This window comes from Astatotilapia calliptera, chromosome 6 (assembly GCF_900246225.1).
Source record: "Astatotilapia calliptera chromosome 6, fAstCal1.2, whole genome shotgun sequence".
Lineage (NCBI taxonomy): Eukaryota > Metazoa > Chordata > Actinopteri > Cichliformes > Cichlidae > Astatotilapia > Astatotilapia calliptera.
The window spans coordinates 1,137,618-1,165,388 of record NC_039307.1 but is presented as its reverse complement, the minus strand read 5'-3'; the positions used below and the strand labels follow the sequence as shown (position 1 = coordinate 1,165,388).

Below are 27,771 nucleotides of genomic sequence, written 5' to 3'. Positions count from 1 at the left end.
GAGACGTTCACACCTGTGCGTCCAAACGGCAAATGAATCGTGCATGAGCGAAGCCGCTGCTCCGCACTGACTGTAACGCAGTCAGTTCTTTTACTCTTATGCTGTTTTGTGGATCACAAGGTTTAAAACTACTTATAAACACACAGAGACAGTAACTCCACCAGAGTGCCAATTTCGGGTCACTTTTGCCGGTCCAAGCCCGGGTAAAGGAGCAGGGTTGGAATTGTGACATTAAAAAACAATAATTGCCAAAAGAAATTTAATTTGTAGTTCTAAATAAACTCTAACTGCATTTAGGACGTTTTTTACTCACTTTATGTCTCTTCCACGATGTTATTTCTCTCTCCAACAACATAGGTTACAATTAGATTAGCATGACCAATTATGCAAATTGGACGATGACGTCATTTGTCAACTTCTAGCGACTTTTGGGACAGCCAATAGCGATTTTCCTTACTGAGGAGTTGGCAACACTGGTTATAAGGTCATTAAAGTATTTAAAACACACGAGCAGGACGTCGAGCCACAAAGCTGGCGGCAAACAACGTTTTCCACGTGCTGATTGGCTGAGGCAGATGGCGACCCATCGTTGAATCACTCAAAATAACTGTTTAGAGAGTCACAACAAATCAGGATGACCAACGTGTGAAGCCAGCGAATCTGGACTTTGGTCGTCGTGGTTATTGGAGCCGAGGCGCCGGTTTAAACCTTTTACTGCGGCTCGGGAGCGTCGAGGTGTAAGTGCAGCTGTGCGCGGGGAGCAGAGGATCAGGACATTGGGACTGAACCGCCGCCCCCTCCGGACTCTGTAACCCATAGGAAATCCTCCTCCCGGCTGCTCACCTCGACTGTTTCACATATATGTATATCTTTATACAGAGTTAACGTCGGTGCAGCGCTTTAGCACCGCCCACACGCGAAAGGAAAAGAGAAAAAAAACACATTTCTTTTTTCTAATTAAATGATTTCACATTTAAAAAGTTTCAAAGATTAAAAGTTGATAATAAAATAGTGAAATGTCATCATGAAAAGTAAAGAGTTATGGCTCAGAGTGATGGCGGTGGTGGTGGTGGTGGTGGTGTGTGTGTGTGTGTGTGTGTGTGTGTGTGTGTGTGTGTGTGTGTGTGTGTGCCGGTAGTCTCATCAAATCAAACCATCATGTCATCATCTTCATCTCGCTCTCAGTCGTCTCTACTGGCAGATAGAGAGTCATCACCATCCTCGCCTGCACGCTTCTTCTTCTCTTGCTGAACACAGAACAAAGACCGAACAGCGTTTGGACCTGAGCCCACTGCGTTAGAAGGACGTCGAGCTTATTAAATGTGTTGACTGCATTTTTATCTGCTGATAAAACCTCGCGTGGTGAACTGCGACTGTGGAGAACTGGGAAGCTCCGCTGGTCCAGAATAACCCAGCAACCCGAGGAGAGCGTTACAGGACACGAGAGCAGCCGGCAACCACAGTCCAGCAGCTCAGCCCTGAACCATTAGCTTATTCGCTGGAATGTCGTTCCTCTTCCTCCGCCCTACAATCTGCTTCAGACACCACCACCTCCACCACCGCCAACACACAAACACTACCCAGAATTCCTGCCGATCCTCTGCCGCCGTCAGCCTGCGGTTGGTGTCGCTGATTTTTCTGACTCAACTTACAAATAACGTTTTGGTCGCATCAGGGCGTCGCCAAAGAACGCAAAACAGGAAGCATGAGAACAACGAATCGCTCGAGATGACTGGTGTATACGCTTGTGTGTGTGTGTGTGTGTGTGTGTGTGCAGAATCGCTGAAATACTGAATCATCACCTGGTAATGTTACAGCCCCCCCCCCCGTTTAAATACCCCGGTGCTAAAATCACACAGAAAGAATCCGAATAAAAATGTGGCAAAATCCCTGAAAAGTGAGAAAACGTTACGTAACAGACGGATGAGATGATGACTAAAAGACTTTGTGCTGCTAAGATGTGCTGTTTCTCAGGACGAATCACAAGTTTTTACAATCAGGGGACGAAGAGGGGGGGAGGAGGGAGCCCCGTTTCACTAGCTGCACCCCCGCTGCCACCGTGCGTGCTGTCAGCCTCAGAATAAAAAGAAGAATACGATACGCAGAAATAGAGACGCATTGAGAGAATTTGGTCGTGTTCGTGACATCGATTCTTCTGCGATCATCGGCGCTCCGCAATTAACGGGTAAAATCTCTCCTGCAGGTCGTCGTGATCGGCCCGTGGTTATGGTTGAAAACAATATAACCAAAGCTCGAGCTCAACGCTAACCTCAGGCGGGTCTCCGACCATCTGCTGGATGTTAACCAATCCAGTGCTTTTGTTTCCAAAACCCCGCCCCACCCCCCACCGCCGCAAACGACCACACGAGAAACTACGAAACAACTAATGAAACTGGGCTCAACGTGAAGAGGTCAGAGGTCAGGGAGGGAGAAAGGAGGGGGTGGGGGGAGTTGGCAAAGCTACCCATTTGTACCCGGGAGGCACAAATTTCCTCGGGGACCTTATTTCTCTGTGACACCATCATCATAGCGTGGCGAACGACACAACACAGCATGACACCACCAAACAACACCGACCATTCAGTCACATCTACATGTCTCCATGTGTGTGTGTGTGTGTGTGTGTGTGTGTGTGTGTGTGTGTGTGTGTGTGTGTGTGTGTGTGTTGACGATGAGCTCACGGACGCCGTCCTCATGCGTCTGCTGTAGATCGTTGCTGTTTGGAGTCTTTAGGCGATCAGATTGAAATAATGCTCTTCCTTTGGGTTCGTCCGCGGTGATTTTTGGCATTTCCTCGTTACGCTGGTTTGTGTTATGCAGTGAGAACTTTTGTTTGTGCAGCATTTTACTCTGAAAGGCCTGAAAACTCACACCATCACATTCAGAAACCTTCAGACTAAAATGTCTGACCGCTTTATGTTCGGTGAATCTGGACGATTTATCGTGTTAAACTTGGAGCAGACCAGCAATGATCAGAGCTGAGGATGAGGAGGGCGTCGGTGATCTCATGGGTTTCTTATCCTCTAATTTCTGCCTACTCGTGTCTGTAAATTTGTTTGAATGAATCTTTTTCACCCGTGTGTGCGTGTGTGTCTGACAGGTAAGTGTGTGTGTGTCGTTCCTCGTGGCGGCGTGTTTATGTGTAGGCATTGAGGCGTTCTTTGGAGCGTGTAGAGTGGATGTCGTGCAGCTCCTGCTCCTCCTTCGACTTGATGTCCTCGTACTTCTGCATCCGACTGGCGTCCTTCAGGTAGCCCCAGTTAGCGGCTAGAGCCATCAGGAAGTGCACCTGAGGGGAAACGCAGGAGACTGATCAAACATCACCGACTCGTCCGCTGCACGCTGACGCTGCAGACAGATTGAGCGGCTTATCTGGGATCAGCTGGTTTGGACTGTTCCTACACCATCACATCAGTGCTGCAGGAAAAGGAGGGGGAGGCCAGATGAGGGGGTCACATGTCGCCTTTAAAGGCAGAAGGAGGACAGGATGTGTTTACCTTGTTTCTGCCACTCAGGGCTAAAAACAGCAGCTGTATGTTTTTAACAGGTTTACTTGAATTTAATAGAGGAAGTGCACATGTAGTCACCTTCCTGGAGCAAACACAGGTACAGCCCTGAACACGGGTCGAGTCTAATGCCGTTAATCCCACACTGTGCACACGAGCCGCTCCCTCTGGCGGCCCCTAGTGTTAAAGCACGGCGCAGCAACTCACTGCTGTTGCTGTGCCGTGTGTGTGATATACTCTTCATTTTAGCATTTTAGCATTCACATGCAGCACCACGCGGTTTCATCCCCTTCAGTAAGTTGACAAATGAAACGTCCCTCACGCTGCTTCCTGCCGCACAACAGATTTGTGTGTGTGGACGAGTGCCGGTGCTTTGGTTCTTGTACAGATCTGCACACGGGAAAGATCGGAGATTATTCAGAAAGGCTCAGGTTTGTGAATGTGTGCTTGGAGCGAGGATGGAAGGACGTGAGCGTCTCCACGCCTCGGATCTGGAGACGCCGGTGACTCACCGCCTGTCTCACTGCAGACGTGCAGGACTGGATTTTACACTCTGACTCTTTTGTCTCCCTGTCTGCAGGGACGATGTCTGTTTCCTTCGTTTGCACCAATCATTAAAAACCATAATGGCAGAACAAATTATAACCAATCAGATATGAGAATGATGGTTCTTACCATGGCGATGACAGCAGCTCCTGCTCCTGCTAGTGCGCACACGAACAGGTGGAAGGTCAAGTCCAGCTGCAACACAACATACGCATGATGCGGTGGATTTGTGCTGACGGGTTATCACGTGTACGTGTTTTTGCTGCGTTCTCACCTCGTTGGATTCGCACATCTTGACGAACTTCTCGGACTGCGTGCACAACTTCCTCTCCTCGGAGATGGTCACCGCTCCTGAGAAGCACAAACGCTCTGTTAGCCTCTCCTCGTCCTCTGTGGTTGATGAAGGAACCGGGGAATCTCTGCCTATCGCAGCGCTCGGACGGTCCCTGCGTTTCTTTAATTAAAGCTGACCAAGATCAACGCTTCCCCGCTCCTGGACTGTCGGCCGCTGGGAACGGCCTTGAAGTAATCACAGTCCAGAGCGCAGCGCCTCATGAACCAGGAGTTCATCTTTAATGTTTTTCCTCCTGAGAAATCTTCATTAGTTTGCTGACTGAGGCCTGCTGCAGTCTAAATGTTGAACAGCAGATGGCAGCGCAGTGAGCGAGCGCACACAAGGCCTCTGGTGGTGCCTTTTGTTTTAATGTAGGCATCCTGAGAACAACATGGTGGGCAGTGCTGCATCGTGCACACAGTAATGTGCAGCATCCACCAGCTGAAGTCTGTCTGTGTGAACATTTAAGGAGGTTTTGAGCTAAGTCGTGCTAACATGCTGTTTGGAAAGACAGGTGATGATAATCAGGCAGAAAAATAATCTGCATAAAGAACCCAGACAGCTGGCACCTCTGGGCCTAACCGGGCCAACTTCTGGCACCTTACATGCCGAATGACATCTGACATTGTACTGATTTAAGGTGGAGCCGTGGCTCCTGAGTGAATGCAGGCAGCGACACCCAGAGACAAACATGTCCCGTTACTGCTTCCTGACATTTCTGTGATCTGTTCTCAGGATGTCTGAAGAGAGCCAGACCGCCGTCGCTGCTGTTATTCAGTCACACCCACATTTCACACAGGCTCAGCTGTCTAACCCCTCAAACACATGTTCAGGACTTCATCAAACACCAGAAACACCGACCGACAGGCCGAGCTCGGACGTTTTCTGTCATTAATGAATTTGCAGATATTTCAGATCAATGTTTTTCCTCTCGAGCGTCCGATTCTCGGATGTCGTTGCAGCGCCTGGAAGGCTTTGCAGCTTTCTGCTGGTATTTGGCACTTCTTCTGCACACACACAGGTTTTTCCATGATATGTGCCAGTTTGGTGTTTTGGTGAGTCACCATTAACCTGCCTGCTCTAAGCAGCGATCGGGTGATCCAGGATCTTACTTTTAATCACAGAACAAAGAACAGGCTGAGTTAAAAATCTGAACAGCAGCGTATGAAGAAGATTTCCAGTCTGCTAAATCCAACAAAGTGAAGGAAAAGATGTTCCACACATAAATTAGAGGTGCACGGATCAATGGGAGGGGCCGGTCTGAGCTCGGAGCAGCAGCACGGAGAAATTACAGTCATTTGTTTAAAGGCAGCTGAGCTCATCAAGCTGAACTCGTCAGTCTTCCTGTTTACAGCATCTCACATAAACTGCATCAAACTGGGAAAACCAGTCCTCCTTGTTTACCTCAAACTCAGAAAATGCGTTGTGCAAAGCCTGCAGAGGTCTAACCACAAAGAAACGAAATTCTTTTGTAAGTTAGAAATGTAGCTGTTCATGATTGGAAGTTCATTTAACATCAGGGTGCAAAGAGCAAAGGGTCCAAAGTCTGCGTACCAAACTGACGCAGGTCCAGGCAGAGGTTGGTTCCCTCCACCGAGCTGGTGTTCTGACACATGGACCAAACGTTGAAGTACATGAAGACCGGCAGGCTGGTGAATGCTGTCACCCCGAGCCACACCAGGAAGAACAGGTAGGCCAGGAACATCAGCTGCAAACACAGGCACACGTTAGTCTCGCACTGCTGTGCATCGCGTTCAGCAGAGCTCACAAAAGTCTTTATTCAGGTTGGACTAAAAAAAGTGCAAAATGCACATTCGTCTTCATCAGCCGCAGAGCTGAGTGGCTGCACTGACGCATGCACGCCACTCTAATATCTGTCACAGTTTCCAGATGTAGCTGACTAGACGAATACAAACCTCAGAAACCAACAGTACTTTTGTGATGAACATGATGAACATGACTGTGCTGTTTACTGCAAACATTTATTTGCAGGAAACGTTAAAGTGCCACAACGACATCACTTAAGTTATAAGTTATAAAGTTTGTGCAAATAAGTGTTTGATCCAGATAAAAGCAACTGTAGATGTTTAAAAAGGGCCGTAATCACTGTGTGTGTGTGCGTGCGTGCATGCGTGTGTGTGTGTGTGTCTGTGTGTATGTATGTGTGTGTGTGTGTGTGCGTGCGTGCATGCGTGTGTGTGTGTGTGTCTGTGTGTATGTATGTGTGTGTGTGTGTGTGCGTGCGTGCATGCGTGTGTGTGTGTGTGTCTGTGTGTATGTATGTGTGTGTGTGTGTGCGTGCGTGTGTGTGTAAAACAACTTTAATGTCAATAATGGTCAATATGAATCATACTACTCTGCACATCCAAGTAAATATCAGTGATGCTGACCTTTTGCGGTCATTTATGGTCATGTGACATCAAGCTAATTATTGGCCCTCATTAGCAAAGTGGAGTTTGTATAAAATAGGAAAGGGTCACCACGTCTATCCTTCCAGCAGCTTCTTTGTTTAAATTAACACTAACTTAAACACAAATATGTCTTGACGAGTTTTAGAAGTTTTGACTCACGAATGCAGTAAGGCAGCGTCCGCAGGCAGTGATCTTGAACTCTCCGTAGAGATCGCGGATGGCTCCGGTGGTGAAAAAGCCCTCCACCAGCAGCAGCACTCCAAACACAAAGAATCCAGCTGCAAGGCCATAAATTATGTACTTCAGGATGTCGATGCTGCGGAGAGGACACACATCACAGCGTCGCTAATTAATGACTGCTTATTTATTTTCATGCTTCGAGTGCTCTTCAGACTTCTTCAGCTAAATCACCACGAGGAACTGCCAGAAACCAGAGAATCATGGAGGATTTATTCACATTAAAAATGTAAGTGGTGTAAATGTAGCCATTCCTAATTTTATCTTTATTTTCTCGTGTGTCTGTTTACATTTTTTTTTAAAAAAACATTGAAGAGCCAAAAACTGCAGTTCCAGTAGTGTCCACTAGAAGCTCCAGCAGTGATAAGATAAGATAGAACTTTATTAATCCCTCGGGTGGGTTCCTCTGGGAAATTCGACTTCCAAAAAGCACAGCAACGACCGAAGTTACAGTTACAGAATTGTTATATATATATATATATATATATATACACACACACACACACACACATATATAAATACAGAGACAAATATAAATAAAATATACAAAGGGGATAAATAGAATAAATAGGAGTCGGTCTCTACACTGTTAAAAGGTTACAGCAGAAATAATCATGTTTACAGACGGCATGACTGCATGCACGGTTAGGGGCGTGGTCTCTTTGATTGACAGGTGGATGGCAACGATGATGTGAATGAAACACTTTTAATAATAATGAAGCAACAGGCTAGCCCAGAGGCTACGAGCTAGCTCAAAGGCTGCAGGTTGGAGACCACGTAATAAAGGAAGAGGTGCGGGTTCCCGGGCCTGGAGGGGCGGGGTAAGAAACCAGAACAAACAACTGTGTGGGCCAACAAGGGATTTATAGCTGTATAGCAGGAAGGGGCGTGGCCTGAACTTGAGACAAACTGTGCCCAATAATACAGTTTCTTGTGCTGTAAATAGCCTACGCTCCATTTCTGGTGAGTGAAGTTTTAGAATTTTATTTTGGATATTACTAGCGATGGGATGTCTGTGAAGGTTCTCAGTCCTCCAGGTCATCGTAGTCAAAGGAGCTAGCTAAGGAAAGCATCTGGACTTCTTTAAGTTGCTTGAAGACGTTTCACCTCTCATCCGAGAAGCTTCTTCAGTTCTAAGGTCAAATGGTGGAGAGTCCCAGATTTAAACCTAGTGGGAGTTTCCCCCCACAGAGGGACAAAAGGACCCCTGATGATCCTCTAATCGCCTGAGCCAAGGTGTGAAACTGGGTGTGGGTCCCAATCAGCCAGAGTTTCGGGTGTGTTCATTGTGAAACCTGGCCCCACCCTATCATGCGAATTCCTGAGGTCAGATGGCCCAGGATGTGAGTGGGCGTTCAGGCGTCTGGGGAGGGATCTCAAAACTGGATTATAGATGGCAGAGAGTTGGTGTCGTAAACCCCGCCTCTGTTCAAAGATGGTCGCTCACAGTGGACATAGATGCTTCTTTCACTCCTCTTTCAAACCATCTGTCCTCTCTGTCCAAAATGTGAACATTGGCATCCTCGAAAGAGCAAGCTCCTTTGACTATCGATGGGATGCACCAATTAGGACCCATTATCAATTAGAAAAAAAGAGAAAACACTGAAACCAATGGCTGCGTTCATCTTTTATATACAGGCTATGCACTTCAGTTGACTTCAGCTCGTTCTGTTTGGGGTTTGTGATTATTAAGAGTGATTATTAATACTCCGTACAGAGAAAAGATGAAACACTTACATGGTGAACACATCCAGAGTGTCTCCCGGGGCTCTAATGACTTCAAAGTAGTTCTGGAGGATGGTGACGGTGCCGCTCAAAGCCTCGTGGCCACACCCACAGAACAAGGCCACGCCCATGTAGAGGAGGATGGTGGCGATGAGCGACGCCCAGGGCAGGCTGCCCACACATCGCTCGCAGCACTCCTTACAGCCTGAGACAGAGACAGAAACCGTGAGTCTGACTGCAGTTCGACAAATTCTATATGACGATGATGAAAGCAAAGGAGAAGACACGGGGCGGGGTTATGAGGAACGATGGTAAATTCAAGTTTTTTTACTGAGTTTGAATGAGTCACTCACCAAAATGGGTTTTTGTTTGAGTCACTGAGTCAGTTGACCAGAGAGTGCAAAAAATTTACATTTTCATTCAAACTTAATTTGTTTCTATTTTCATGTAAATCCTACTGCTAAGATGAGTGATTGAAAAAGAAAAACAACTATTTTTATAGCGCAAAAAAGAGCAAAAAAAAAATTAAGATTCTTAAAGGGAACATTTATTTTATTAGTATTTTCCTCAAATGTGTGGTGAATGAGTGGTCACGTCCAAATTCATGGTCTGCATCCTCATGAGGACGCGTTTGTAGGCCGATTACGTCACAGTGATGTGACGAAGGCTGTCCAAATTCGTAGACTCCTCCGAATGCGGCCAACAAATTCCCCAGATTTGAAGGATGGGTCGGGTGTGTCCTTCGTGGCTGATTAAACAGAAGTGTGAGACAATCAAGAATTTACGCCAATGTTCTTTTATATTTTAGATAGCAAGGAGCAGACGGCTGAGTTTATTAAACTCCACCGAGACAGCCGTGACGCAAATCTGAAGGCTAGACCGTCCAATTCCATAGCCGTTTACTTCCGGCCTACCCGACCTTCTGAGGACCCGGCCCACCTAGACCGCGAAGGACGGGTCCTCAGGAGGATGCAGCCCATGAATTTGGACATGACTAGTGAGTGAGTGAGTGATTCGTTCATGCTACGATTCAGCACAGGAAGGGGGGTGAGTAACTCAAATGTGCTGTTAGCATGTTAGCAGAGCGATGCTACTGTGAATTGAGGAGCTATCCGGTTTTTGGGCCTTTCTCAATGTGCGTACTTGTGCGTACTTGCGTTGTCGTGTACTCGTGATACGTCATCAGTCGGAGACCAAGTACTGCTCCAATTCGAAGTACGCATCAAGCCGAGAACGCAAAAAAGTCCCGGATGTGTTCTCGCTCCGCCCGTTTTATTGAGCATGCATTGGTGGTGACTTGTGTGGACTTGGTACAGCTAAATATCCCAGAATGCATTTCGTCCAAAACTCAAACGCAGCAATGGCGGACGAGCGGGGCTAAAAACTTTTAAATATTACTCTTTCTGGGTCACAAAATAAACTTTTAAGTTATTTTCAAGCGAGAATGTAGCTGTGTGAACTTCAAATATCTGCTCGATTTATCAAGATGTCATATATTTCCAAACGCACTCCGACGTTTTCGGAGACGTCTGTGACCCACCAGCTCCATAGCAGACAGCGAGGTCGAGGATCATTAGAGCCGGCGAGAACAGCGGACTCCCGGCACATCGTTTCCAACCCCCCCGCGGTCTTTTCGCTACTCAGGTTAAACAAACCCCAAACCCCAGCAGCTGTCTATTGTATTGAGTGTCCACTAAAATAAAAGCGTTCTAACATTTCATCTGCTTGTTTTTATTAAGGTATGTACACGTATGTACATGTACACTATTTTTATTAATAGGTTAAACATGATATATAAGTCGCTTAGATCACTTCTAAATGTTAATGTTTGGTTTATTTCAGTGTTTTATTTGTTCCTGAGTAAACCGGTTTGGCTGTGATTAAAGTTAAGCTTCATAACATATTACTCACAGTTAAATTAAGAGGGGACGGCAGTAAAAACTCCGGACCTGTGACATCATCAAGTACGCTGGTGTTCCAATTGTACAAATCGCGAGTCCGTACTCGCGTGCGTTCTCGGTGAGTACGGACTCGCGTACTTGAGAATTGAGAAAGGGCCTTTAAGTCTGACGTCATTAGCCGCGTCCGGGTTCTAAACTCCGCTGCAGGTCCCAAAGTCAAACGATCACTACAGCATTACTGAGAGTTGAAAAACTGTCTAAATTCTTTCATCTGTAATAAAATGATCAGCGTTGCTGCTTTACCAGGTGTAACGATTATGTTTAACATCCAGGCATCCATGAAAACAGGATTTATTAAATTTAATGGAGTTAGAAGTTAGCAGGAAGTTAGCGGAAGTTAGATCACTAGTTTCGCTAGTTAGCTAAGCATGATATAGCATGTTCTGACTGAGAGATTTCTGAAAAAAATCAAACGTACAGCTCTGCTATCACTTCCAACATAAATGAAGACAGGAAACTAAACAGCAGTGATGTTTGTAGGGTTACTGAAGTTGGGCTAGCTGGTATATAATGATGTGCTACGTGATCGCTAGCGACACAGCTATGTTAGCATAACATTAGCACAGTGAAGCTGGAGGATGAACGCTAACTTCTTTCCACTTGATAAAGTTAACGTGAGGGTTCCTGATGGTTAGAGACAAATGCAATCGCATGGCAGGATGTAGTTGCATCGGAATCTTTAAAAACTGAGCTTTAAAATGATTAGCAGTAATAAAAACCGAGAGAGGCCGACATTGATCACTGACTGTTTTTATGGGCTTGTTGAGATGAAATAGAACAAGTTACAAAGCATTAAAACATGTTTAAAGCACAATAGCCCTATGAAACGCAAGGTAGTTTGGGCCCTGAAGCAGGATTCAGCATGTCATCACTTAAAGACCGGATTGTCTTGATGTGAGCTTCTACTCAGGGTTTTTTCTTCCAGTTCAGAACAGAAATGTTTCTGTTAAGAAACTGGCTGTTGTTCCCCCCCACACACACAATTTTAATTATAAGCTAGATATATTTCTACTAATGAAATTAGTTTGCTAACAGCAACAGGTATGAGTCAGTTGAGCTTGTGAATCATGATTCACGAGTCAGTAAAGTGATTCTCGAGTACTGAACGATTCGTTCATGATTCGCACATCACTAGTTATCAGCACACAGACGGCGGTAAAACGAGCATGTGCACCGCCGGGTTGGTCATTACATGGAGCAGCACGTGCAAAGTCACAACATAAAGTTTTACATTTGAGTGCAGAAACCAAAACTCCCAGTTTGCTCCGTGAATGTTGGCCTACAGGAAATAATGCGGATGCAATAACTTTCATTTGACGTTCCTAAAAAATGACTCCTTTAAATACCGAAGAGCAAAAATGAAAATTTTAAAAGCTCGTGAAGAAGAGAAAACCGAGCAGAGATCAATGTAGCGACGGCCGTGGCTCTTCCTCCTCCGAGAGCAGGAGATGAAACGTGATGCCTAAATGCCTCCTGAAGGGTTTTATTAGCTGTGAGTGTTTTAATGACCAGTTTGATGTAGCTTTAAATGATCCGGTTGATTAGCAGCTCTTACCTCCTCATGGACAATAAGCCTCATCGACAGACAAACAATGTGTCACGCAGTCAGTTAAACTGACACAATGCAAGAGCAGCTGCACATATAAACTGACATTCACTTGGCTTCTTCCCCACAATCAGCTGAATTCAATGCAATACATTTTAAATATTGGCTCAAAATAACCTTCCTACAACACAGGAGCAGACAGAGAGCTCCATTCATAAAGGAAATGCTCCCTTATTAAAAAACTGGATTAAATCTGAGCTAATTATACTTTTTCCTGTGAAAACGTCCTGAAGTACATTTATTTCAGTACTAACGGCACCACAAACATTCTCACTCCTGGTGTGAGGATTTTAAACACACATGACTTTCTTGGTCTCCTATTGGACCTTTGGTTGGTTTCTTTGGGGAATCGTAGGTTATTCTTCAGTGAACTTTGCAATGAAAGCATGCAAAGTGAAGGTTGTAACCTCTTTGTGAATCATTTGGTCTTAGCAGCACAAATGCCTAACTTATATATTGTATTTGAGGAAAACAAGACTGGAGCACCTTAACCCGCTCCTCCTCGTCCTCGTCCATGCTAACACTCCTGCTGAGTCTTTTGTAGTGAGAGGTTACTTCTGATCACTCTGCCTGTTGTCCAGAGCCATTCTCCTGTGCTTGGAATGATTAAGTAGAGCTCTCCACCTGCCACATTATGTAATTGTGCAGTAGCTGCGAATGATGCACCAACAATTCGGCTATTTTCAAATGACTCATTTGTGTGGCTGCCAGATAAACAGTGATCTTTCCTCTCTGAGAAGCTTTTCAGTGCAGAAATAATGGCAGTAACGCAACGACGGGAGGCAGCAGAACAACATCTTTCCCTGCTGGACTTCTTCCACCGTTTAACGCAAACATCTACATTTCCTCCCTGGTGTAGTTTAGCTCATCTGTCTTGCACACATGTAGAAGCAGGAGAGGAGTATTCGAGTACACGATGACTCACTGGGTTGTTGTCAGTGGTGACACTACAGCTGATGGGTGTATCACTGTAGACGTGTTTTATGCTGCAGATCGCTTAAAGCTCGTCAGCACAGGAGGTGCAGCATAAGCAGCTCATTAGCAGGAGGTGTTCGGGCTCAGTAATCAGGATCCAGTGTTCAGTTCTGTCTTTCAGGAGCGACCCACGATCACATGATCACAGCAGGGGGACAGATTAAAAGCCAGTGATGGCTGCTTTATGTGCACAGAGAAGAGAAGACACTTCAGGAACTTCAAAATAAAATAATAATGCAAATAAATACATAAATAAAATATAATTTCAGATTAAAACCAGTTTGTTTGAGATCAGATTTCAGATTGTAATGTAGACACACATTTAAAGGTTCTACAAAATGTTTCCAGGGAGGAACCAATGTTCAATCTGTTGTTTAGGATTGACGATATTTTCAGTTACATGCCACAGTCAGTAGAGGGCAGCATTTCCCTTTCTCAGTGGGTGGCAGTTTTCCCAGTGTGTGGGTGAAGAGGGGGTACGGCAAGGTGTGTTTTTATTAACCCCTTCAAGTTAATGCGATCAATGAGATGCGCAATTTGTGCTTTATGTGTTGGTGTGGAAACAAGATGTTTATTTGTGACAGAGCTGTCGAGTGTTGGTCAGTGCAGTGCAGAATGTGTCGACATTTTGTACGGTCTCGCAGCATAGTTGGCGGCACCTGCATCCAATAAATGCCAGTAGGAATCAAGAACGCCATTTTTCAACCTGGAGGTAATTACGGTTACCATCACAGAACACACACTGTGCTGTGCTCCAGTCCCAGAAGTCTGAGCTGCCGTTTCAGGGTTTGTTTCTGAGAACCAGTGAGCAGGTCTGTGCGGCAGTCTGAGGATCACCCAGTCAGCATGATCTGTACTCCATCCTCAGGTGGAGCACCAAGCATCCATCACGGTGACACACAAAATTTACACATGTGACGCTTCAGAACAGAGCCTCACAACCCGGGAAGTGGCTCCATCATTTATCTACAGTCTGTGGTAGCGGTGTGTTTTTCTTTGACTGACAGTTGTCTGGCTGTGATGTCACAGCCTGCGCGTCCTCCATCAGCCCCACCCAGTTACTTCACCCTCCACTCAGATTACGAGGAATTTCAATTCAAGCAAACTGGACAAAATCAGTCTCACACACACACACACACACACACACACACACACACACACACACACACACACACACACACACAACAGGGGGTGACAAAGAAAAGTGGTGTGTGTGTGTGTGTGTGTGTGTGTGTGTGTGTGTGTGTGTGTGTGTGTGTGTGTGTGTGAGTGAGTGAGTGAGTCATCATGCTGCTCAGGTTTAATTGACCACCCTTGTTGCCATGCCAACTGGGGTGTGGCAGGAGCCTGCTGACCCACTTTGCCTGTAGCGTTGTCATGGCAACAGCGCAGCACTGTGAGGGCTACAGTCTCACTAATGCATACTGTCTCTCTCTCTCTCTCTCACACACACACACACACACACACACACACACACACACACACACACACACACACACACACACACACACACACAGCATGTTTTTCATCACATCGTTTTGAGGAAAACGTTGACGTTGACTGCAGATTTTGCATGTTTCTCTGCAACAACGTGAGCCGCCAACGAAGGAACAAACATGGCGGCTCTGCCAGCAGGAAGGTACCATTTTGCTGCGCTGACTCCATTTAACAAAACGTCCCCGTGCAGCTGAGTCGGCTCGTGGCTCTGAGTCTCACACACACATTCATGCATGTTTGAGCTGTGAGGCAGATGGAGCTGCGCGTGCACGCACGCACGCACGCACGCACGCACACACACACACACACACGCACACACACACACAGCTTGATAATATAAATGTGCTGTGAAGCTGTTTCTGCAGTATGTTGCTGTCTGAGTGTTTTCATTATCAGCACATATCTGTGTGTGTGAGGCTGAGTGTGTGTCCTGAATTTGAGCCATGTTATAATCCCGTCATATTTCCATATTTGGGCTTTAAACGCAGGAAAGACCCAGTGACCTGGTAAAAACCGGGACAGACTGTGTGCTGCATCTCTCTGTGTGTGTTTTCTTTGTTTAGGAGGAGCTTATTTTTTTAGATGATCGCAGGAATCCATTTGCTGTTCCACTGCAGATCAGTGCTGATCATCAGCCTCATAATCCTGCGGGACAAACACACACTGTACCTCTAACATGTTCACGATAGAAACAAAACAATCAGATCTGACTCTTTATTGAGTTGATATTTGGACCGTAAACTGTGACCGTGTGACTGAATAAATCTTTTCCAGTACAACATATTTCCCTGTAAACCTATTGAAGAACTTGCACTGGATTTGCCAAACTTGTAGGGATGTACTGAGTGTAGGTTCTGCTTATGTTGCTGCTTTAGTGGTTTTGTGGCAGTTTAAAGTTAGATTTCTATCTATGAGCATGAGGCTGAGAGATACCAACTAGATACAGTCGGGCCCACCTCAAAGAACTGCTTGGGCTCTGGAACCAGTCTCTTGGAGAGGGGCTGGACTCTGTCCCAGTGTGGAGTTGCCCTCCGTGAGTGGCGGCGGGTGGGTATCTGGGTGCTGTATCTCCTCAACTGTCTGCCTGTATACTGGGGTGTTTCCTGGTGGACAAGAGCGTTCCTTCCCTTTGCCTTTGGGTCGGGGAACAGGTCCTGACTTTCATCTGGACGCTGAATGATAGTTCAGAGTACCGAGCCTTCATGGGATCACTGAGTGGGGTCCCTGTGGATGCTTCATCTAGTGACACTGTCGTCTTACCGGGAGACTTCATTGCTTACTTTGGCGACCACAGTGAGACCTGGAGGGGCACGGTTGGAAGGAACAACCTGCCTCATCTGAACCCGAGCTGTGTTCTGTTATTGGACTTCCACCATAATGAACACAATGTGTGTGTACGTTTTATCAGGTGACCATGAGGACATGGAATAAGAGTTTTGGTCTGCCTCAAAGCATTTCTGTTAAACCATCAGACAACTCAGGAGGGGAAAGTGGTGCTCTACCCGCACAGTGTGCAGTGGTGGTGGGGTGCTGCTGTTTTCAGCTGAAGATAATCCCACTGGCATGGCATCCGTACAGGAATCAGAATCTGGGGATGGGGGAGATGGCTCACCTACCTCTTGGGGTGAGGTCACTGAGGCAGTTAAACATCTCCTTGGTGGCAGGGCCCCTGAGTGGATAAGGTTTGCCCTGAGTTCCTAAAGGCTATGGATACTGTAGGGCTGTCTTGTGTGATGCGCTTCTGCAACATCGTTTGGAGATGTGGGGTGGTAGTTCTGGATTGGATGGGGTGTTACACTCAGCCTCCCTGGGAAAGTCTACGCCAGGGTGCTGGAAAGGAAAGTTCATCCGTTAGCCGAACCTCGGATGCAGGAGGAACAATGAGGTTTCGGTCCTGGTCATGGAACACTGGACCAACTCTACTGTCTTGAGGATATTTCAGGGTGTGTGGGAGTTTGCCCAACCAGTCTACTTGTGTTTTGACTTTGACAAGGCATTCGACCGTGTCCCTCTGAGTGTCCCTCTGAGTGTCCGGGGGGGGGGGGGGGGGGGGGGGGGCTGTATAGCTATTGTAAGAGCTTGCGCTGCAATGCCAGCAGTAAGCAGTAAGTGTTGAACTCCACCAGGGGTTCTGTGTGGTGGATGATGGCTTCCACTTGAGTGGTCTCAGAATCTCATCTCTGCTTATCACAGATGATGTGGTTCTGTTGGCTTCATCAGGTGACGGCCCCAGCTCAAACTGGAGAACGTTCCCAGCCGAGTGTGAAGTGGTGGGTATGGGAATCAGCACCTTGAAGCCTGAGGCCATGGTCCTCAGCTGTTAAAGGGTGGAGTTCCCACTCAAAGATGAGTTCCTGCCCCAAGTGGAGGAGTTTAAGTATCTCGGGATCTTGTTCACAGATCGACAGACGGATTATTGCTGTGTCTGCAATGATGTGGAGACTGTACCAGTCCATCGTGGTGAAGAGAGAGCTGAGAACAACAGCGTAGTTGATTGTTGATTTACCAGTCAGGCCTCACCTGATGTCACGAGCTCTTCGTAGTGACAAAAAGAACAAGATCGTGGATAAAAGGGGCAGAATCAAGTTTCTACGAAGGGTGGCTGGCCTCTTTCTAAGAGATAGGGTGAGAAGTTCAGCCATCTGGGAGGGGCTCAGAGTAGAGCCACCGCTCCTCCACATCGATAGGAGCCAGTTGAGGTGGTTCAGGCATCTGACAAGGATGCCTCCTGGGCGCCTCCTGGGTGAGGTGTTGTGGGTATTCCCCACCAGGAGGAGGCCCCGGGGCAGACCCAGAACACGCTGGAGGGATTATGTCTGTCGGCTGGCCTGGCCTTCTCTGCTTAGGCTGCTGCCCCCGCGATCCGGCCCCGGATAAACAGAAAAAGATGGATGGATGGCCTTATTAACATTAAGTTGATATCACCATCTTGATACTATGTGAACTTACATTTGCAGAAAACCATGAACGTACATAAATTAAATGACCAGAACTAATTTTTAATTATTCTTCATTAATTTTTTTGTAGTTCTGTTTGTAATAAATGAGGTTATTTCCATGTTCAGTGTTTCCCTGGCCAATTTCAGCTCTGTTCAGTTCAATTTTGTTTATATAGCAGCACTCAGAGTTAACCCGAGGCTCATTTGAACGTAAGACCCTAAAAAGACTAAATTGGGGCCAAGTATGTGTTATGTAATATTCTTGAAGATAACTAAATATTAATCAAACTACGAATGCATTTTAACTGCGTTGTTACATTGTTTCACTGATTATTAGTTCAATGAAATTAGTTTCATTCATTTTATAAAAGCAAAAACCAAAAGCATTTGCTGCTTCCATGTTCTTAAATGTGTGATTTTATTATTTTCTTTCTGATATATTCTGGTTTAATCCCAAAAAGTGGATTCTGTTCATCTGGATGCAGCATTACATCCAGATGAACAGAATCCACTTTTTGGGACTTCCTTACCTGGATGATTGAGCGTGCATCAACACATTCATGTTTAATCTCTAATAAGCAGTATTTGTAGAAAAGAGACAAACATTATGGTGCCAATAATAATATTGGATTATTGTGGGGTCTACCGTACAATATTAAAGCTGCATTACCTGCGTTGCAAAGGTGACCCGAGGAGGTGCGTCATGCTTTCTATTGAGATGCATTAGCTTCAGGGTTATGGTAAATGGATTCTTATGTGGCGCTCTACACAACGTGCCACATTCACCCAATCACACAAGCACTTTCTTCCAAGTCTTTTAGTGCTTCCTAGCTAACATTCATACTCCGTGCAAAACTTGGGGTTAGTATCTTGCTCAAGGATACTTGGCATGCAGACTGGAGGAGCCAGGGATCGAACCACCAACCTCCAGATCAGTAGATGACCTGACTCCACCTCCTGAGCTACACCCACTTCATCCCACCCCAGGTCATCTATCATCAGCTCTCGTGTGTCAGAAATTTAAAGTTTTCTTCCCTTTTTAAAATGTTTCTGAACGAGTTGTGGCCATGCTCCCGAAATAACTTCACACATGACAATTAAAGACCTCAGGATGGTGGATCCTGAGGTAAATGGTAAATGGTAAATGGCCTGTATTTATATAGCGCTTTTTCTAGTCCCTAAGGACCCCAAAGCGCTTTACACATCCAGTCATCCACCCATTCACGCACACATTCACACACTGGTGATGGCAGCTACATTGTAGCCACAGCCACCCTGGGGCGCACTGACAGAGGCGAGGCTGCCGGACACTGGTGCCACCGGGCCCTCTGACCACCACCAGTAGGCAACGGGTGAAGTGTCTTGCCCAAGGACACAACGACCGAGGCTGTCCAAGCTGGGGCTCGAACCAGCAACCTTCCGATTACAAGGCGAACTCCCAACTCTTGAGCCACGATCGCCCACGAGGTGAGATGTATACACGGAGGTGCACATCTAATTGACATAAACCTAACCCTAACTGTAACCCTGACACTAAAACCATATTTGAGTCTCCAAATTTTTGGGAACCGAGATTTAGGTTCCCATAAGTGACTGTTGGTCTCCACAATTATAGCAGCATGCCAACTTTCTGTTCTCATAACAATGTCTAAACATGTACACACACACACACACACACACACACACACACACACACACACACACACACACACACACACACACACACACACTCTTTCACATTGGGTCTTGGTGCTCATTAGGCTGTATTTTGTGCTGTTTTGCCTGATTGTCTAACAGACCAACAAACACCACTGCTGTGTGTGTGTGTGTTTATGTGTGTGTGTTTATGTGTGTGTGTGTGTGTATGTGTGCTGTAGGAGAGGGTCACTGAGCTCTCACACAGACACACAAACACAGAGTGGCCTGAAGATGCACTCAGGAGTCAGGACTGGGTTCTAATGGAAATGACAAGCCCAGCCCAGCGACACCATTAAGACTGAGCGGCCGTGCAGCCCAGTGGAGGGTAACCCAGATAAATATAGGCGTATGCATGTGCACGCACCGCCGTCGTCTACATGCGAAGCTTTTCTCTTTTAAACGTTTAAGGTGTTTTTTTGTCTTTGATTCACAACAACAAAATTTTCATATACATGGATATCTTCTTTGTGACACACACGCACACACACACACACACACACACACCGCCTCCTGAAAAGATTTTCCAATCTGCCAATCAAATTCTCTGTTGATCCACAAACCCCTCCCTCCCTGCCTCCCCATCACCGTGACAACCGTTCACAGCTGTGTGATAGAGGCAGGCGCTCTAACTTTATCACCGATGACAGTGGCTCACAAGCAGCTGTGCTCACAGAGTTTGGGGAGAGCCGTTTTACCAGCCGTCTCATCATTAACGACGCAGTAACGGGAGATTATCTGGCCTTCGTTAGCCGGACATAGGCAGCTACGCCTACCTGTGGGATAATCGGGGGATCGGAGCAGAAGCGCTGACTCGTTAGATTCATCCACGTGTCTGTGAAATCGCATCACAGCGGAGCAAGTCAAAAAGCCAGCATGAAGGCACCTTCCTGGTTTATTTGTCTGCGTGCGCGTAGGGGCAGCACTAAGCTTTAGTTAGTGTTGTGAGGGCGGCGACCAGATGATCAGTGATCTACTCTGTGACAAACTGGAGGAAAGGGACAGCAGGGGCCAGCAGCTCGTACCTTAAGAATCTAAAGTTTTATCCATCAGCCTTTGGTGCTGCAGATATCCTCACACAGGCCACACTGGAGGTTAACGTGGTTCCTTCGACTGAAACTCTGTGAGATTTTGCCAAGTTTAACACCTCGTTTAGCATCTTGCCAGCAACCCCTAAAACCTTGAAACAGATGCACGGTCGGTGGGCTTTCACATTTTGTTCTTCTACATAAAACACTTCCATAAATGCACCACTTTGCCTTTTGTTTCCCTGCAGATGTTAAATATCGTCTGTGTTTGCAGGAATGCCACAGAACCACACGCTGATGGAGGCCAATAAATCAGGCCAGCAATAACAGGGAGAAGATGAGGGGGGAGACCCAGTGAGACCAATCAGTTTCAGTGATGGATGACTCTCAGACAGCCAGACAGAAATTATGAAATATTACGAAGGCGAATTCGGTGCAATCATCATATTTGCCTTCAGTTAAAGAGGAGCGCTGAGAGTTCAGTGAACGTGTAACGCTTCACGGGGAAAGCTGCTCTGAACACGTTCGTGCTGGTCTCTTACATTCAGACTATCCTCAGCTCACGGCTGCTGTTTGGAGGGTTTGTGACCGATCACAGATCAGTGTGGTGGAAATGTCGCTGAGTGAGATGGGAGACATTCATCCAAGAAAAGCACACATTGGACTGGATAGACTGGGAAATGAATCAGGAAGAAGGCTGTGGACTGGAATTATCTGCAGCTGCTCTGCAGACACGACCCTCGATCAGCTGCGCACACATCTAGGATCCGAACACCGACCGGCTGAACATGCTGGGGTTTGATATCTCTGCAGCTCTGTGCAGACTTTCATGCTCACACAGAAACAACATTCAGAGCGCCACTCTTGCCACGAGACAAGCCTCTGAAACGCCATTTTTAGACCTGCACCGGAAGCTGAGCACCCCACACTAATGAGATATCTGCACCAGCTCTTCCACCCCCCCGGTTCCACCCACAAACAGAAAATCAGAAAAACACAAAGCTTTTGGACTAACTGCACGATAATGCCACAGATAAACAAGACGCCGATGCTGTGGAGGCATCGTTTCTGCTCGTGTCAATGTGTAGATGCAGAATGTGAACCACTCCCTCCTCCCGAGGAGCTGCACACACGCAGACTGTGGTGGTGATGTCATGCACAAACCGAGGCTGGAGCCGCTCCACGAAACGGTGAAAAGTGGAAGCGCTGCCAGCGCTCGCTGACTTTACAGTGATACAGGAGGATTTTCTGAATTGCAGCTGGAAACGTGATGCTCGACACGACAACACAGAAAACACAAAAACATTTACACGTCGCCAAACACCACCAAACCACAGGAGGGCGTTGGTGTGGACGGCGAAGCGCCGAAGACGAAACTGCAGTGTAAATGTGAAACGTTATGTCCATATCCCACTTACACGAAACTGCTGCCACCAGCATTTAGACAAACAGATCTCTTTAGAAGTAACGAGCTTCATCCCGCTGGGAGGATGAGGAGCTCGGAAAATTTCAAATCTCAAGGAAGGCTCACAGCATTCAGGGGACAGTTCAAGCTAAGATAACAGTGAGGGATCTCTGCCTGTGGTGCCAAAAAAATAGGGACAGTTTTGTGACGGCTCCACGTATCACTGCGCAGGAAGACGACGCAGAGAAAAAGTAGTTCCTGCATGAAGCGGCTCAGACCAGCGAGAAGGCTGCTGAGGTTTTTAAGGTTTTTCTTTTCACACCACACGGCCAGCAGCACTTAGTCCCATCATATTTTCAAGATGGCAGACACACCTCATAAACTGAGCGACTCACACAATGGCTGCTACGTGGAGCTGCTCACAGAAAGGTTGGAGTTTTACTTTTATGTATTTAACGACGCTTTGAGCGCCTTTCAATTCACCAAATGTACAGCAGGGCCTCCAAGACTGGACCCAGCACTAAAGCACGTCTCTCCAACGCAGTCATAACAATCTGCTCATTTTCATGTTCCTCATGTAAAAGTAGAAATTTGGGGTTGTGATGCTACAAAAAACTTTCCTGGCATTCGGCCCAGAAGCTGCTCGTATCCGGATCCGAGAGGTGACCGGACACACCGAGCCGCGGGTGTTACGGCGAGGGCCGGGGTTAACCTCCTTCCTCTGAGGTCGTCCAGCCAGCTGCACACAGTGTGTGAGGCTGAAACGCTCACAGGCAGCAGAGCAGAGCTGCTTTTCATTTCATGTGTCAATGGACAGTAATGAAATTACCTCCACAGACAGAGAGAGATAAAGCAGAAACATCCCGTATGCCATCCTCCTCGGCTGCTTTATGGCTCCAGCATCTCACCCTCCCCTCTCTGGGCCTGTAAGTCAGTTTGTATTGACTCACTGCACTCTCCATGAAGTACCTTTCTATTAGTGGCCGTGATAATGAAATGGATATGAGGCAAATACACAAAGTCCGCTCTCAGCTTTCTCACTGAGATCTACAAAACCTCAAAACGATTTTTACGATGTCCTCTGGACCGCAGCAGCGTGAGAACAAGCCTCGGTCCGCCCTGCTTCCCCAGACAGAAATTATTTGTAATTATGCTCCTTAATGCTAATAAAATGCTCATGCTAATTTGTAGAGACACGTTGCCTTTTAAAATGAAGCCGGTGTTTCCTGAGAAAGACCCTCGGTGCTCCTTTCATATCAGCGGAGACCGACTGAAGCTCAAACCCGAGAACGTGAAGGAGGAACGGATCAAACAGGAAGAGATGAAACGGCAGCAGCTCACAGACCGCAGCGGGGTTTTGTTTTGGTGTGTTTGTCATGTGAGGATATGATGTCTGGCACCAAGTAACCACAAATGATCGCTCCTCCTTCTCTTCCCGTCTCAGTTAATAACTCTGATTTTCTGTTTTCTTAGAGAGATACTTAAAATGTTGACATGAAAGCATCACGTGTACAACCTGCACTCACACCTACTGAGGACACAGGGATCTGCACCTAACCTCAGCTGGGACTGGATGTGTGTCAAAGAACGAGCTCAGCTGATCGATGACGGAGACTGTTCAAGTGTCATTGTGAAGACACAGTGACATCCCCCTGTTTACAACATTGTCAGAGTTGTATTACACAAATAAACGGATGATGCAAAAATATGACACTAAGTCGAGGTGCCATAAATGTGAAAGTATGATTAATACGTATTTCTGCCATTGATCTGCCATGCTCACTGAGCGTGACTGCATTTGAGTTTTTGTGAGAACCTCTGGACGGTGTCGGCAGCGTTCCATCAAACGTCGGCTTACAGGACAGAAAAACTAAGCGAACACAGGCGCACCAAAGCCTGCAGTTCCTCTAACATCCACTAGAGGCTGCAGCATTAAGAAATAAACATATTTACTGCCTGCATGACTGCATGCACAATTAGAGGCACGGCTTAGTTGACTGACAGGTGGGTGGTGACACAGGCGGCTGTAGCTGCTAGCCGTCTGCCTGAACTGGACCTCCGGACGCGTTTGTGCCGTGCAGCTACCATTAACTGCTCACAGGTCCTTCCAGGTGCATCATTATCAGCTCGAAAAAGTCTTCTACCCAGACGACTTCATGTCACACAATCGTCGTACTATTACTATTGTAACATGAGCAGTCACCGTTTTAACCGAGCCAAATAAAGGACTGAGGCATGCAGTAGAGCTCTAAATGACCTGAGCTATCCAGCTGCTCCCAGAGGTGCACGTGAGCAAACAAACAGCCTGAGACGTGTTTAATGAACCAGAGATTTTCAATTAAACCAGCAAGTCTCTAAAATCGGTCCTCAGCAGGAAGGGAAAATGATCAAAACCTTTCAGAGTGTTGCTGCTACGCTTTCAGACTTTCAGGTTAGAATACATGAAGCTTTAATTAACTCTGTGGAGAATCTGGGGTCGGTTACCACAGCAGGAAGTGCTTATATAAGATGAGGAAGGGATTTCGTAGACAAATGCCCATTAATATAACCCCAGAAAGAGAAAGGAGTTGGAACAGCTGTTTAAAGATTGGTTTTTACTACACTGAGTTATTATTGTCAAGCTTAATAGTTTCCTTTGAGCCTGAAAGCAGCATGTTCGTGCTAACAGCTGATGGACAAGCACAGACGATTTACAAGAACAACCTGAGGAGTCTGTGGTCATGATGAGCTTTCCTTCAATAAGTAAGACTTCTACACAATAAGACTGTTTCTGCAGCCAGAGGAGTCGCCCCCTGCTGGTCGTCGGAAAGATTACAAGTTTATTACAAAGGCCACCTTTTCATGTCTGAATGAGAGTCGAGTGTTTGGATACAGTCTATGATGAGAACAGGAATGAAATCAAACAAAATGCTGAATCCAAACGCACCTTCGGATCTGTGAGACTTTTGTTCTGATACGAAATATTAAATCCGTCTCTGGATGACGGAGAACCGGAATTTTAACTAAACACCATCCCTGCAAACACCAACGTTGGCAAAGTCACAAATTTCAGAACCTTCACTGTAAAGACTTTTTATTCCACTCGTGTGACATGACTCCATTTCACATTAACATATATGACAGTTTTTGGTCCTGTTAAAAGTGAACTACGGTAGAATTATTGGAGATTATATTTAATGCACCCTTCAGCCACATATCTGCAATCAAATCCATTTGAACCTTTATTGAAACACCACTGATGTAAAAGTAAATCGATTCCTTTGAAAACAACTCTACGTCGTACTTATACAGCCGCTCTGTGTCTCTCACCTGTGCTGCCTCGTTTCATCTCACACCTGTGTTTTGTGTGGTGCAGGGGAAGAGATGAGGCCTGTAATGGCTGAACTAAAGACAGGGACGAAGAGGGAGTGTGACACGGATGTAGGATGGGAACTAGTTAGAGAATGGACAGAAGGAGAGGGGGTGAGGCTTAAAAAAAAGAGAAGTGACAGGAATGAAAAATCATGTTTGCTTGAACACCACCCGCATCTCTGATTGGCTAAAACAGGTTGCTTCCAGAAAAAACACACAAATGCGCCTATCACACAACAGAAGACGATGTCAGGATGGTGTTTCCATAGATACAGCGAGAATAAACATTCATTTGGCCTTGTATATAAATATTTCTATTTTCTTTTAATCAAAACCGCCTCCTTTATTGGTTGTATTTGTGAATCTCTGCAAGCAGCAGTTGATGTCTCATTTGGCTCTGAAGGTGTGATGAAGAAAATGGACACGCCCATTTTTACTGCCAACATCAACAACAACAAGAATCATTTGGGGGGGAAAATGCAAAATAACACTCTCTGCAAACCACCCCGAGGCGGTCAGAGGGATGGACACATGTGGAAAGATTCAGATCAGAAATAGAATTTGAAAAATGGACGGCGGAAGAAAAACGGGAATGAAGGAGCGAGAGGGAGTCAACCGAGAGAGTGAGATGGTGGCGAGTGGGAGATCAGCCAAAATATCCTCTTCTAGAGAAAGAGACAGAAACAGGTAGACGGGAAAACAAGATACAGACAGAAAGATGGAAAAAATCCAGCCTGGAATACACCAAGGCTGAACGGGTGAAGGAAAGAGGGGTAAGGGCCAGAGATGGAGAGATATGAAGAAAATGGAGGGAAAGGGAGCGACACAGACGGAAAAGGGGGGGGGGGGTGCAGAGAGCGAGGGAGAGTGGAGAGGAAAAGGCGTTCAGACAAGCGTGAAGCATCAACAATGAGGGCTAACAAAGAAAATCCCAATGGAGGCATCAATCACTGCCCCACTTATCCCTCCTCCCTCTGATTTTTAGTCTTTATTCCAAGGTTTTGCCCCACGCACCCTCCTTCTATCACCCTCTTCTTCCCCTTTTCCTCCCCCAGCCACTCCCACCTCCATCCATTCATCCATCCATCCATCCATGCATCCATCCATCTGTCCGTCCATCTGTCCGTCCAGCCTCCAAAACAACACCAAGCCTCCGGTGTCTGTCGTTTCCATGCACCCTCAGCCCAAACAATCTGCGTATTTAAGCTCCCGTTCATGGACGCACACGGCTCGTGTACGATCCCGTGTTTTTATCCGGAGCAGACAGCCTCCTGAGGAGGCTCCATTACAATCCACAGCCTCTTTCCATTTCTGCCGAGATGACTGATGGGGACAACGGGGAATGTGAACCGTGCTGAGAAAAGTTGCAAATTAAATATACAGCCTAAAGTCTAAGCTTCTTTTCCCCTTTTTTCCCTCCAGGACGTGTATGCCGTCCTCCTTCTCTCTGCCCACAACACACAAAGGAATCCCATGATACAGGGAGGGAAGGATGAACAGAACAATGGCATAAAGGAACGAGTGACGGAAGATAAAAAGGAATCGATGGCTCGTCCTTTCCTACCTTTCTGGCTTTGCGATTCATCCATGTTTTCTTCCATTGTGGCAGGTTACAGTCCCTTTGTCTCGGTTATGTGTGAAGCTGTTTAAAGCCCCTTGCTAGCTCTCAGCAGAGTGTGCGTGTGTGTGTGTGGGAGGCAGTGTGTGTGTGAGTGTTTTTCCCTCCCTGCAGATGATGGAGGCTCAGGGAAGTCCCTGTTCCAACGCTCTCTCTCCTCACTATCTGGACCTGTCCAGCATCCTGTCTCTGGATCCATCCACAGCTTTCGCTTTCAGTACAGAAACAGAAAAACATGAAACCTCCTTAACAAAAAAATATTGACACTAATATTTTTTTAGTCTTAGAAAATTAAAGAAAAGAAACAACACGTGCAGGATTTCTCATGACCAACGACAGAGTAAAAGCTTAATACTAATAAAAACGAAGGCATCTGTCTATATTTACTCCGAATGACAAAGTAAAGAGATGTGAAAAAAGCACAGACAGGTTAAACAGAGCAGCGTGAAAACATCCTCAAACACGGTTTCAAGGAATAAAAGGAAGTCCAGGGGAAACAACAAACGAGGCAGCTCTGAAGTGACAAAGATTTAAAATGACATTAGCTCGTTACCAGGCCTCTGGAGAACTACAAGACATGTTGAGTAGGTTTTTTATCCATTTAAATCAGCTGTGTTGGATCAAGGACACATCTAAAACCTGCAGGACACCGGCCCTCGAGGCCTGGAGTTGGACACCCCTGGTCTAGCACATCCCACAGATGCTCGATTGGAATGAACTCATTGCTGTGCTCCTCAAACTATTCCTGATCCGTTATCCTGCTGAAAGAGGCCACAGCCATCAGGGAGTACCATTTCCATGAAAGGGTGTAGATGGTCTGCAACAATGCCTAGGTAGGTGGTACGTGTTATAGCAACGGCCACATGTATGGGAGAACCCAAAGTTTCCCAGCAGAACATTACATCACACCGCCTCTTCCCTTACCTGGTGTTTCCCA

General features: G+C 46.4%; 1 protein-coding gene across 1 annotated transcript; it reads right to left on the bottom strand.

Moving 5' to 3' along the window:
- Positions 1-1,758: 1,758 nt before the first annotated feature.
- On the bottom strand, positions 1,759-27,039 carry LOC113023521 (neuronal membrane glycoprotein M6-a-like). Its single transcript, XM_026169595.1, has 7 exons — positions 26,781-27,039; positions 8,772-8,964; positions 6,957-7,113; positions 5,941-6,094; positions 4,327-4,403; positions 4,182-4,247; positions 1,759-3,289 (listed from the first exon to the last, which is right to left on the bottom strand). Exons 1-7 carry the CDS (start codon positions 26,815-26,817, stop codon positions 3,137-3,139), a joined length of 837 nt encoding a protein of 278 aa, XP_026025380.1. The 5' UTR covers positions 26,818-27,039; the 3' UTR covers positions 1,759-3,136.
- Positions 27,040-27,771: the final 732 nt, after the last annotated feature.

What these genes read in the sequence shown, in the direction of transcription:
- LOC113023521 (XM_026169595.1), bottom strand. Translation starts at nt 26,817, where the DNA reads ATGGAAGAAAACATGGATGAATCGCAAAGCCAGAAAG. An exon ending in ACTCTGGATGTGTTCACCAT is followed by an intron (nt 7,114 to 8,771) that starts GTAAGTGTTTCA and finishes TCCTCTCCGCAG; the next exon opens with CATCGACATCCTGAAGTACA. An exon ending in AGATGTGCGAATCCAACGAG is followed by an intron (nt 4,248 to 4,326) that starts GTGAGAACGCAG and finishes GTTGTGTTGCAG; the next exon opens with CTGGACTTGACCTTCCACCT.